This window comes from Petaurus breviceps, unplaced genomic scaffold (genome assembly GCF_028583685.1).
Source record: "Petaurus breviceps papuanus isolate PSGF00001 unplaced genomic scaffold, PetGlider_PUasm1.0 90466, whole genome shotgun sequence".
Classification (NCBI taxonomy): Eukaryota; Metazoa; Chordata; class Mammalia; order Diprotodontia; family Petauridae; genus Petaurus; species Petaurus breviceps.
Genome location: NW_027187260.1, coordinates 2,144,650 through 2,158,886, shown reverse-complemented (window position 1 = coordinate 2,158,886; position 14,237 = coordinate 2,144,650). Strand labels below are relative to the sequence as shown.

Below are 14,237 nucleotides of genomic sequence, written 5' to 3'. Positions count from 1 at the left end.
CTAAGAGTGCTGGACATGGAGTTGGGAAGACCCAATTCCAAATTCTGCCTCAGATGCTTATTACAAGCCATGTAACCCTAGGCAACACACTTAGGCTCTTAGCCTCAGTTCCCTCCTCTGTAAAATGGAGATAACTGCTGCACCGACCTCCCAGGACCATGTGTACAAGTGTGAGCTATCATTATTGTTATTGGTGACAAATTTAAGGGGTCACTTTTCTGTAATACATCAGTTAATTGCTTTATCGAGTTGTTTAAGAAGTTGGTAGTCCTATGTTTAGTCAAAGCCTGCTTTTGATACCATGAACTTAAATGAGAGGCAGACACTAAAGAGACAAAAAAAAATTTTATTTTATCACAATTGACAAAAAAATAAAATCAGATAAAATTCTGACAAATTTCAAGGTAAGTCTACAGAATGTTTCTACATTTAAATTCCAAAATACAAAAGACAATAAATACAGACTCAAAATTCAGGTGAAAAACAAGATTCTAAATCTAAATTACATGTAATATAGCATAATATTCAAAATATATGTGTAAAATCTTAAGATGCTACAGCACTCATATAAAGTTATTGCTCACTTTAAGACTAGGTAATGGTTTTCAGGACTATTGTACTGTCTCTTCACAACTTCAGCTGAGTCATTTGAGGAAATGCTCTACTTATCAAAAGGTGCTCCTCCATGCTTCTGGGCAGGCTGAGATGGCAATAGCCTGCTCTGGTGTGCGCAAGATTATCACAGTCAATTACTGAAGCAGGCTCCAAAATCAAGTCACTTAGGCAGGATGTGAATTTTCTATTGAATAAAAGATTTTTTCCTTTTTTTAAAAAACAGAACATTTAGATGTCACTGCATCATTGTCCTTGTCAATGCCACATGCTGAAGTATGGAGCTTGTTTACCCCAAAAGAGCAAATACCACTTGCTTATAAGCACCATTCCAGTGTGTCGAAGGTTCTCAATTGAATTAGTCAATCCTTCATTTGCTTCAAAAGCACATTCTTCACTGCTTTCAAGTTAGTTACATTGTCACAAAAATAAAGACTCGAAAACTGTGCCCACACCAATCACATTACTCCTTTTTAATAACACAGATTAGTACTTCATAGAGATTCCATGACGTTTCATGCCAAGCTCCTCTGTCGTGGTTTAATTCTTGGGTACAGCTAGGAAGGAGTTAAAAAATAATATAATATGTATTAAATTATATTGAGCAACTAAGTTCTGATACTATTCAGAAGATACCAAAAGACCATAGGGATAGTGATGATAAAGGTGAAGGGGCACGGTAATATAAAAAATTTTTAACTCTTCTTTATATGGAAGTACTGGGGGAGGGGTGGAAGAGAGATACAGAGAGAGTAACTAAAAGGGAGCTACTAGTGAGGGTCACAAAGTTTCCACACTTCAATCCATGAGCAAATTAAACTAGTAATTCAACTGCTCACTTCAAGTCTCCCTCTACTCCTCTATCAAGAGAATGCTTCAAAGACACAGAGTGAAGGGAAAAAACTGAAACACACCTAAATTGTTGTGTCAGTGCAACACACAGAAGGAATAGCATTTCTCTGATGAAAAAAAAGGTAATTAGCAAATATATATAAATTTGGATTTTGAAGCCAATTTTCTTTTTCTACTTCTTTAATTCTCAAATGAAGCAAAAAAAAAAAAAAGGGCACATGAAATTTATTTCCAAAAAAGATTTCAGTACCCAAGAAATCCAAGATTAAGGAAGAAATTAAAATCTTCAGTATATTTATTTCTGTTAACACATGGGTAAACACCACTGAAGAAAATTCCTGCATTTGATTACCTGTTTACATACTCTACTCAATCATTGAACAATCTTCCCATTACAAGGAAGCACATTGCCCCTTTACTTGGAAAACAACCACTAAATCTATCCAACAGAAATCTGGAGCAACTGGTTCTAGGTACAACCTTTCAGAAACACTGTCAAAATCGGGGGCGTGGCACTGAAGCAGAGAAGAGACTGTTCAGAAGGGAAAGATGTGGGGGTTCACATGCTTCTCACTAATTACAAGACTGGGACACATCACTTGAGCCACTCAGAGCCTCAGTTTCTGCATATAAAATGGAGATGGTATCTCACACTATTAGTGTGAGGAAAAAGCACTTATAAATTCTATCGTGCTGTACAAATGTAAGCACTGGTGCCAATTTACTTTCTTCATAGTCCTAAAAAGTAAAGGAAATCCTTCGAAAATAATAAGTTCTTCACATTTTCAGTTGACATTTGAAAGAGACCTCTTATTTTATGGGCTACAGTATATTCTTTTAATTTCCTAACTTTACTGTAAAATAAAAGTCTATTTTGATACATAACCTCCATGAAACACCCTAGTGTTTAATTAGTTTTCTTAGACAAATAAGCAAGGCATGTTGGGTACTTAATACACGTGATTGATAAAGGACAGAGGAACAGGGTGAAGTACAGTCAAGAAAGACTTCTAGGGGTGGCCAGGTAGCACAGCGAGTAAGAGCACTGGCTCCAGTGTTGAGAAGACCTGGAGATTGAATCCCGGGCTCAGACACTTAGCACCCACCCAGAAACACCTGGCCGTGTAACCTTGAGCAAGTTACTTAACCCCAATTGCTTAGGGGCGGCCAGGTGGCTCAGCAAGTAAGAGCACCGGCTCCAGTGTTGGGATGACCTGGATCAAATCCGGGCTCAGATACTCAGCACCACACCCAGAAATAATAACTGGCCGTGTAACCTTGAGCAAGTTACTTAACCCCAGTTGCTTTTAAAAAAAAAAAAAAGACTTCTACATTAGAACATCATTTCAACTGCTCTTTTCTTTCTGCTGGCACCTAGGCCATGAGTTAAGTCCCGAAATTTTAAATACAAGGCCTTACCTTATCACTCCCACAAGCAAAACCCCAATTCATGCCCTAATCACATTATACCTGGACTATAACAACCACCTAGGCATCCTCATGCCTCACTGCCACAGTGAATAGATGCTCAGAACCTCGAGTTAGGAAGACTTGAATTCAAATCCAGCCTCTGACATTTGCTAGTCGTGACCTGGGAGAGTCATTTAAGTTCCTTCTGCCTTCCCTCCCCAGCTATTTCCCTTTTATAACCAAAACTACATGCTGTATTCTAACAAGAATTAGGTATCTCAAGCCTCACTTTTAGAAACCATCCCTATAGCACTGGTTTGTATTCTGTAACCCAGTCTACCAAATCTTTTTACTCATTTTTTTCAAAACACCAAGTCACAGAATAAAAGACCTAAAAGAGGCCACAAATAATTAAAGTGGATATGCTTATACCTTCAAGCACATTATTTTTTTCACCTGAATGTATTCTCCCACACTCCTCTGCCTGACCACATCCCTCCTTCAAAAAGCTGTTAAACAAATCTCTCACCTATGGTCAGCAGGTCCACAATACTAAGACACTACTATAATTTTCCTATGTTCTTATTCCTGTAGCATAGTGGAATCAGAAAGACCTGGGTTCCAGTGTCACCTCTCACCCAGAAGGGTGGCCCCCAGGTCCCTTAATCTCTCAGTGAAGCTCCTCACACTGCAGTGTCGACACTGAGGATCTGCACTGGTACAAGGAATACCTCCTGAGGAGCTTCCCACAACAATTAAATCACAGTTCTGGGTCCAAAAAAAAGAAAAGGCTCTTATGTTATTTGATTTCTTATATTCGGTCTCCTTCTATTATTTGTTTTTAAGCTCCATTGCCTTCCATCCTCTCTGTAAGTCCCATAAGCCTAGGGCTGCCTATAATGGATACTCGGGGAATTAGAGCATAGTATTAATAAGGTCAAAATCACTGGCTCAATTCCCACTTGGACTAGGTAACTTCACCCTTTTCCATAGCCACAAAAAGCCTAGCCTCAAGGGGAATCATGTGAGAATATTGTTATCCTGCACCTTTTTCAAAGTCTCCTCTTTCCAAAGCCTTATTGAGAAACATCCTTTAAAAAAAAGTTAACTTACTCCCAACAAATTTCGAGGCACATATCCTTCCTTGTCATTGAGCCGTGCCCACCACCATTCAATTTCATCTTCATCTTCTCTTCGGATGATTGTCATACAGTCTCCTTCCTTCATGGGCAGTTCATCATCATTTTGAGGTTCATAATCCCACAGTGCATAGATGACACCTTTATTCATTATGCCCATTTTCTCCTGAACTCCTATGAACAGAAAAGGAAAATGCCATCAAGATGTTACACTGAGGGGCGGCTAGGTGGTGCAGTGAATAAAGCACCAGCCCTGAAGTCAAGAGGACCTGAGTTCAAATCCAGCCTCAGACACTTCACACTTACTAGCCGTGTGACCTTGGGCAAGTCACTTAACCCCAACTGCCCTGCATTCCCCCCTCCAAAAAGCAAAAAGAAAAAAAATCTAAGATGTTACATTGAAAAAAAGAGTCAATTTATATTTATTTAATTCAAGTCTTGGGGCTATCTGGTTACATAACATTCAAGGGACAGGAACTAGGTATAGGCTGGAATATTATTACTCTTGAAGCAATAATTTAATGATTTTTTTTCTTCTGCAATGTAAACAAACTACTCAAAAAAGTTAACAAAGATAAAAGTGACACCAGAGAACTTTAGCTGAATGCCATATAATTCAAATGTCTTTAACAGTTACTATCTATGTTTCTAAATAGATTCTCTGCCCCAAGCATTACTTTTAGAGCAAAAAGGTTGTCCCAGTCCAGTTCCACAGTCTGTAAGAGTTAAATACATACCTATTACATTGTTAAATTGGAGTCAAAATTAGGTGGTTAAATTGAATGACTAAAACACTATGGTTATTTTAGTGACTCCTGCAAGTTCTGATTAAAAATGAGACACTCATAGATCATTTAACACTTAACAAAAGGAGGTTTACTTAGCCATAGTTGGGCAAAGATGTCTAATAAGGATGTGCATCAAGGATCTTGGAAGGTGATTCACCTGCGAATGACTCCCCAGTCTCAGAATTGCCCATGATGGTCTGCCAGCCACATGTCTGAGAGCTGCTGGAGCTTCCTATGGTTTTGTATTCAGATGACCAGAAAATAATGTCAGCAGTCCAGGCTTTTGCTCCCCGAGCCAATAAAATCTTAAGGATAATTTCAGGACTTTTTAAGGAAATACTAAACTATATGGGGTCAGGGAGATTAGGATTTTCTCACTACACCATCTGTCTTGCCACTGCGTTCTATGGACCAATAGGCTGTCTTATTTGACTTGTAGTTGCAACTTCCTCTCTAAGTTGTCTCCCCTTATGAGAATTTGAGCTCCTTGAGAGCAAGGGCTATATTTTCTTTCTACTTTTATCCTCAGTCTAATATTTTGCACAGAGTCAGCTAGGTGGAACAATGGATAAGAGTTCTAAATATGGATATAGGAAGACGGATTCAAATCCTGCTTCAGACAGTTTCTAGCCATGTGACGCTAGGCAAGTCACTTCATTTCCTTCAGCCTGTTTCCTCATCTGTAAAATGGGGACAGTAACAACACCTGCCCCCCAGGGCTATTGTGAGGATCACATGAGATAATCATTGTGAAGTACTTTGCAAGTATTAAAGTGCTGTATGAATTCTGGCCTGTATTCGTAGTCAACACTTAATAATAAATGCTTTTACTCTTTCATTCTAGCACATACAGGTAGGAAGGAGAAGAGCTGGCATTCAGATCCACCATCTCTAATTCCAAATCTAGCGCATTTTCTACTGCTTCAATTTAGTATCCAAACTGACATATTTCTCCTTATGCCCCCCACCTTTTGAGATGCAGTGCTAACGAGTAGCGGTGTTGGGTTTTTTTTTTAAGGAGCCAAAAAAGACTAAGGGAAAAATGTGAGTTAAAGAAAAGGACCTAAATAATCTAATAACAGATTATAATAAGGTTATAATAGATAATAAGGTTTTCAGTAATTCAAAGTAAACTATTCTTTTCACCTGTGCATCTTCAAAAGCCAAGGAAACATGACCTCTTTCAAACACAGTGAGTCTTTAGCTGAACCACCGATGCTGGTCATCAGGAGGGCAGTATTACTACTAAATAAGCAACACTAGGACACTGCACCTAAAACTGTGTCTCTAGACAACAAGGAAATTAGAAATTCAAGGTTATTCTTCACAAATAGAAAACTCTGACAATCCACCTCCTCGGAGGGCTCGGCTTTCTCCAAATGGGGGTAAGTGAATTTCAAACCTTCTCATTTGAACGGAAAGACCAAAGTATGACAATTATATTTACAAGTATAATTAGACTAAATTATAATATAACCCTACAAATTAAAAGATTTGCCAGACCATTGTTTTGAGGGAAAAAAAGATTCATTCTGGAAGTCTTATTATGTTGAAGATAACACCTTGAGCTCTGCATCCACATTACCAGAGACTGAAGTACATTTTTTAATTATATGCTTCTGTATACAAATTAAGAGTCATAAATTTCCTTTTGTAATCTGAAACAGGTAAAAACCATACCTTAAAAAAAAATCCTTCCAAACAAATTTTGTCAGTTCAATTCATTTACACAAGTATCATTCTCATTGACTTTGGAGAGAAATTAGAGGGAATCTTATCACTGTCAAACAACTTGGTACAGTGGATAAGGCACTGGACTTGAAGCCATGAAGATCTGAGCTAATTCAGGTATTTCCTCAGACAACCACTAGTTCTATGACCCTAGATAAGTCTCTTTCACTTCTCTGTGCCTTGGTTTCCTCGTTGGTAGCATAAATGGTATTCAATATTTGTGAATTTAGTTTAAAAAGTTCCAATTACTTAGTCTGAAAATATTTGAGCTTATTTTATCTAGTTAAATGTGTAAGAAATAACTTTAGTCTAAATACTCTGCAATTTATATGTGTATGTACATGTCTGTCTCTATACATCTCAGCTGCTTTCTATCTAAAGATGTCCTTTAGATTCACATTTTTATGACTACCTTTTGATGCTCAATTTCAGTCACTTAAAATATTATTATTGCTTCACTGACCTACTAAAGACCTGAGTGACACCCATCCCACTATGGAGTGAAGGTAACCCTGAGTTACCCAAAGGCTATGAGAGCAGATTCTACCAACCTGGAAGGACTTCACATACAGTCCTGGGAACAGTGGATATATCTGCTGTTCCAAGGAGAAGTCTGGCCATATAAAATAAGAAAAAACTTATCATCAGTAGGTTAACCACTACATTAATTCTTTGGACTATGGTAACTTCAACTTCAAACACTTCCTAGCTGTGTAACTCTGGGCAAGTCACTTCACCCTGTTTGCCTTAGTTTTCTCATCTATAAAATAAGCTGGAGATACCACTCCAGTATCTTTGCCAAGAAAACCCCAAATGGAGACTGGAATGAAAACAAATGAATAACAACAATAGCCTCTTATTAAAACAATGACATGTGGTAAAGTTCCTGCCTCAAGTCTCTCCCCACTCCACTTCATTATCACACAGCCCCCAGAGCGATTTTCCTAAAGTGCAGATTATATCACATGTCCTGTCCCCACCTCAAACTCTAGAGGCTCCTTGTTAGCTCTAGGATTATATATGAACTCTGATTTTTAAAGCTCTTCCCAATATGGCCCCATTCTAACTTTCCATCTTTCTTGGTCTGCTACAAGTTTGGCAAATAGACCTGAAGAGAATTTTTTAATGAAACTAGATAATCAACCAGGGCAATAAACAGATGAAAAATGGAATAGGCCCATCAACATTTATTAACAACTATTTCTCACCTATGACAATGAAACGACCACATTTGAACTCTAACACCTCAGTCCATGATGTTTCAATATAAAGAAACAGGAATAACACTAAGGATGAAGAAGACGGTAGGAGCAACTAAAAGAGCAAGTACACATGGGAAAAAACTGCTGGAGACAACGATTTTGAAATTAATATTGTTTTTAACAAATCTGAAAAAGGGAAAGATAACTAGTCATTGGGGGGGCGGGGGGGGGGCAGAGGACATCATAACTAACAATCATCATCAGCCTGTTGATCAGCCTATGAGAATACTAAATAGGTTGACCATATGGTAAGGGTGAAGGATGACATACAGACATAAATTAAGTACTGAACCAGTAACCAACGATGGTTAGAAGTCATATGGGAAGGCCCTCCAGCTCAAAGATAGGTCCTCTAAAGAGATTTATGGGAGGAAAGGTCAAGAATATCACAGTATGAGGAATGGTTGGGCTATAATCTGGACCCAGGGTTGGGGAGCCCGTGGTCTTGAGGCCACATGCGGTCCTCTAGGTCCTCAAGTGTGGCCCTTTGATTGAATCCAAACTTCACTGAACAAATCCCCTTAAATAAAAGGATTTGTTCTGTAAAACTTGGGCCTTAGTCAAAAGGCTGCGCCCAAGGACCTAAAAGGCCACATGTGGCCTCAAGGCTGAAGGTTCTCCACCCCTGATCTGGACAGATCTGTGATCTGCCTCTCTTTATATATATCCCTGGTGCTCAGCACAGTGCTTAAGTGCTTAAAAAATGTTTACTGACTGACTGTTAACTAAGAATCAGTTGAGGGAAGCTCACATTGATAAGACCAAAATTTACCTAAGTTCTCTCTAGCAACATCTTCAATGACTTCAAGAGCTATGACTCAATGACTTATGACTTTGTTGGTGTAGGTACTCCATCTAGTAAAACAGATCACAGCCTCTCTTTGATTAAAACTTCAACATAAGTTTTTTCATCTTAATAGAACTTGCCAGAACAGACCTAGAGAATCTAGGGTCACATTTCCACACCACAATGAAGCAAGACAGTTGGATTTTAGGGAAACCAAATGACTTTGTTATGGGCTTACTACGTGCAAGCTGATCTGTTAGGCACTGGGCATACCAAGACAAAAAGGAGAAGGATTTGCAGAGATTATATAATTCATCTTCATTTTAAAGATAAGGAAAACTGGCACCAAGACTGATAGAAGAACTTACACAGGACCACAAACTAGTAAAAGGCAGAGGCAAAATGAAAATTCGAGCCTCCAAGGTTCCCAACCCACTATTTTATGATGCCCTTAAAGTCAGGAATAGGAACAGTTATTGCTACAGCATGGGAAAAGTTCTCAATTTAATCTTTGGAAAAAACTTACGCTACTTTACTTATTACACATTTTCAGTATCAAGAAACCTCACTCATTATCCAGATGACCAGAGACAACAGAAATTCACGTTGAAACCAAAAAATCCGATGACTGAATTAATACATACCATACAGAAACTGTGAGCACTGAGTATAGCCTTCTTCCATTTCCTCACATTTATCCGCGGCAGTCTGCATGTCACTGTAAGTCATAGCAAACACAGCAGCTCCTGATTCCACCAGAAACTTACACACTTGAACATTATTACAAGAAGCAGCACAGTGTAATGGAGTCCTATGAGAAAGAAGTAATATGCAAATTAAAAGTGTTTTCTGCAAATTTCAATGAAAGTTATTCTACTAACACAATTGTAGAAACAACTGTTTAAATCTATCTTCTATTTCAGTGGTCTTTCCCAAAAGCACCTTAGTTATCAGCAGAAATGCTTTATATCCATCAATAAAAAATTGCCCTGAAATCAATCAACAAGCATTTATTCCTCCATATCAAGTACTGGGGATGCAAAGAAAATTAAAATAGTCACTGTCCTCAAGCAGTTTACATTCTAATGGGGGAGACAACAAGTAAAGGTAGCTACAATATACAAAGTAAATAAGAGGTCATCTTGAAGGGGATACTGCTGGGCATGAAGCACTCCACCACCTAAAGAGAGGTTATGTACTAGGGTAAGAAGACATCCTAGAACTATACCACAGCACCTCCAGACCTATATTTAAGCATTAAAATGGAGACAAGTTAACAACTGGCAGCTTTGTTGCCTACTACCCAGCTCTGGGTCACAGATCCAGGATGGACTGGAAAAGTGACCCTCACTTAGGGGCAGAACTCCCCAGGAAGAGAACTGGGTAATATATGAAAAAGGAGGAAGCTCAGAAGCCAGCAGTAGCAAGGTGGCACCAGAAGAACAGGGTCTCAGTTTTAGCATCTAGTCAAATCTAAAGCTTACCGAGCAATAATCACAGAAGGAATGGCAACCAAAAAGGAATCTACAATTCTATCAGAGCTTCCCAGCTAGCTGACAGGGGTGGAATACAGCAACTGCTCAGTCTACTGTTGCTCAGACCCAAATCCAGGTCAGGAACTTGCAAAACTCAGACCAGTGGGGCAGAAATCACACTGTGCCCTTCATAAGAACACTGTGGGAACACTAAAAGATTTCAGGTTCCCAGTCTGTCCCTAAGATCCTGGAATAATTCAACATTCAACAACCCCAAGAAAGCTGCAAGAGAACCAGCCCAGACCTTTCCTCCAGAAGTATAGCAGAACCTAGCTCAAACATCAAGTCTAAAATCAGGAAAACAAGCTGGAAGAATGTGCAAACAAAAGAAAGAATCCCACCATAAAAAGATTTTAATGGAAGCAGGACCACTCAAGACACAAACCCAGAAAAAAAACAAATGACTCTAAAACATCTATAAGCAAACCCTCAAAGAAAAACACAGGTTGGGCACAAACACTTAGAATTCCTAGAAGAGATAAGTTTAAAATGGTTTTATAATGAAATGAGAGCATGTGAGGAAAAAAAATTAGAAAAGAAAAAACTATGGACAAAAGAATTGGAAAAGGAATTACAAGTTTGGCACACGATATTATCCAAGCACCAAACACTGCAAAAACAAAATGGACCAAATAGAAATCAATGATTCCATTAGACGAGAAAGATTAAAACAAAGTTAAAATACTGACAGGGAAAAAATACAAAAAATGTAAGGTATATAGCAAAAACAACTGACTAAAAAAAAAATCAAAGAAAAATAAAATTTAAGAATCACTGGATTATCTGAATACCATGACCAAAAAAGAGCCTACACATCATCTTTCAAGAAATCTTAAAACTGCTCAGATCTCTTAGAAGCAGAGGGCAAACCAGAAAGAGAAAGAATCTAACATACCAGTCATCATCTAAAAGAAAACCCCAAAATGAAAACTCCCAGGAACAGCATAACCAAAATCCGGAGCTTCCAGGTCAAAGAAAAAAATATACCACAAGTGACCAGAAAGAATTCAAGCACTGAGGAGCAACAATTAGGATCATACATGATAAATCCACTCCTGTAAAGAAGCGAAGAAATTCTAATATGATATTCCAGAAGGCAAAGGATATGGGCTTACATTACAAGAACTTACTCAGCAAAACTGAGTACAATTATAGGGGGGAAATGGAACTTAATGAAATAAAGAACTTTTAAGCATTCCTGATGAAAAGACAAGTTACATAGAAATTTTGAAATTCTAACACAGGAATTAAGAGAAATGTAAAAAAGTAAAGACAAATAAAAGGACTAAAGAAGGATAAACTACTTACATTCAAATATGAGGAGATGATACAAGTGTTCCCCTCTGAACCCTATCATCATCATAGCTCATAGAGGAAGTCTAATTAGACAAATCCTAGGAGAGGCTCTGTTATGTCTTGATGATCTTAAGAGAAGAATGGAAAGAGTGGGGAAGAGGAATACACTGAGGATAAGGGAAAGAAAGGTTAGGGAAAATTATCTGACATAATGCAGGTACATAAGTAGACAGATATCTATACAAATAAGGAGAAAGGAAGTGCGGGAAGTGCTGACACTTGAACCACACTGAACAAAGGAGGGAAGAATTGACACGCACACAGAGATGAGTTCAAAAATACATTTTACTCAATAGGGAATGTCCCCTCCTCAGTTCTGGAGATGAGAAGTAATACAGCACAGTGGGTAGGTGACTTGCTTAGGAATCAACAATTCCTGAGTTCAGTCCCCACTTCTGATGTACTCTTCATGTGTGACTCTATCCAAGTCACCAAGCCTCTCAGTGCATACCATGCACCTTCCTAAGACTCTAAGTTGCAAAAGAATGGCTGCCTGCATTAGTAGAAAGGCAGTTCACCAAGAATCCCCTATAGTGATGAAATCATGGGCCCATACTGGGGATCTAGTCATTAAATTACCCGCATGAAATTCTATTTTCAACCAACTAAAAACAAAAACACCACCCTTGAATTATTAAAGAGTTCAAAATGGAAAAAAATCAAATTATTTCACTTAAAACTAGTCGATTTTTAAAATGGTTACTCTGTTGGACTGGATCCCCTTGCTGGACAGACTGTGGTAACATCTCCTAAGAGGGCTCCTGGAAGCATCTCAAGAATACTATTATACAACTGAGCAATATTCTAAAATAAACCACAAGCAATAGGGAAGGCAGAGGAACACATGGCTGTAAAAGGAGTTGGGGGGGACCATTTTGATTCCCTTTCTTATACTCAAACCAAGAAGATTTTGGCATGAAAGTTAAATAGAAGAAATTTCTCGGGCTTTCCAGAATGACATTTTAGATGCAGTTTCACCCTATGATTTTGACTTTTCCCTTGTGTCTCCTTAATCTCAGACTCCTTAAACTACTAAAATAGGAAATGAGTGTTATATTATACATTTTAATTTTAGTTGCTTAAGAGTCCCTATTTGAACACTGATAGACCTTTGTTATGGTCTGACTTCAAAAGTCACCCTGGCCCCTATGTCACAGTTAATGGGGTCAGAAAGTGGATTTTCACTGACTGTCCTCATACCTGAAATATTCTTCCTCCTCTTCTCTGTCTCTTGGTTTCATGCCTCACCTTCAGCAAGAAGCCTTCCCAATCCCCCTTAATGCTAGTGTACTCTTCTGAGATTACCCTCATATATATATCTATATATCTCACATGTACACAGTTGTATGTTGCATGCTTCCCATTAAACTGTACCCTCCTTGAGGACAGGGACTATTTTCCTTTCTTTGTATCCCTAGTGATTAGCACAGTGCCCAATACATAGCAAACACTTAATAAATTGTTTGCTGACTGCTGACTGACAGTTAATAGGGTCAGAGAGAGATCAAAACTCTTGACTCTGATACACTTTGTGACTGGTCACTTTTTTGCCATCTTTACTTTCATATCATATTATAGAAAGCATTACAACAACAATCCTTAAGTTCCTATCACTGTGGTAAGCCAGAGAGAGAGAGGAAGTAACTAAATACTTTCATTTCAGGTTTTACTACTTTTTAGTTCTCATTAACATGTATTGACCAAAAGCAAGCATAACTCCCTTTAAGATCATACAAGAGAAACATATGCAAAGTAGATGGATATAAATTACAAGATGAACCAAATACAAAACTGTTGTGCACTTCATTGTTCTTAGCATAGTACTAACCATTCATAATCGGTCTCTTAATAAACACCAAAGGATAAGTAATTCCCTCTTTCCTCTGAATTCCTGTCAGGTCTATACCAATTATTTAATAATGACTGCGGTGATGAAGATAATGATAATGATACTGCCCTATGACCTCTTACATATTGTCTTGATAAACTACCTTGCACACATGAGATGCATAATTAACAATGAATAACTGATTTTCTGAATCTAGACTACTTCATTTGAATAGCATCTCAGGTAGCTAAAAGTAATCCTTACCATCCATCACTATCCGCAGCATTTACATTCACACCAAATTGTACCAAGAATTTCACAATTTCTGTGTGACCTGCACAAACAGCATTATGAAGTGCTGTAATACCTTCATCATTAGGTAGACTGGGATCATCAACCTAGAAAACAAAGAGAGGTATAAGATATCATTCAAACTTTGTGCCATGCAGCATAACACTATTAATTGACTTCTTGGATGCAAGAAAAAAAACACTTTCAAGGCTGTTTTCTTAGGACATAACTGAAATCCAACAGAACTAAGAGATTCATTATACCAAAATTAATTGCTCAAATAAGAAAACTATCACATTGAGTGATGGCACAATGCAATAAAATAAAAAATGAATGGGGGAAAAGACATTTTTCCTACAGAAGCTACTTTAACATCATTTTTGTTTCTCCTTACTTTCCAACAAATAAATTTCTAGGTAGGACCTGCATAATACAGGAAAGGGAGAAAAAGCAAATAAAAATATTCTAGACCATCAGCCTTAGAGGGCAGGGACTACATCTCATTAGCTAACTTCATAAAGAAACAAAAAGACCGTAGATGAGTATTTAATAAATGTTATTTCAATAGTGTTAATAATATTCCATGAGATACAAGAAAGGACTTTAAAAGACCCCATGGTAATGTCCAATCTCCATAGAACCAACC

The 14,237-nt window shown here is 38.0% G+C and overlaps 1 protein-coding gene across 2 annotated transcripts in view; it reads right to left on the bottom strand.

Moving 5' to 3' along the window:
* Positions 1-326: 326 nt before the first annotated feature.
* TP53BP2 (tumor protein p53 binding protein 2) overlaps positions 327-14,237 on the bottom strand; it is a 73,703-nt gene continuing 59,792 nt past the window's right edge. For both annotated transcript variants that reach the window (XM_069062603.1, XM_069062602.1), the window contains 4 exons: positions 13,565-13,698; positions 9,226-9,392; positions 3,988-4,187; positions 327-1,169 (listed from right to left, as the gene is read on the bottom strand). In XM_069062603.1, coding sequence (XP_068918704.1) covers positions 1,128-1,169; positions 3,988-4,187; positions 9,226-9,392; positions 13,565-13,698 — 543 coding nt within the window. In that variant the 3' untranslated portion in view covers positions 327-1,127. The remainder of the gene's footprint in view (positions 1,170-3,987; positions 4,188-9,225; positions 9,393-13,564; positions 13,699-14,237) is intronic.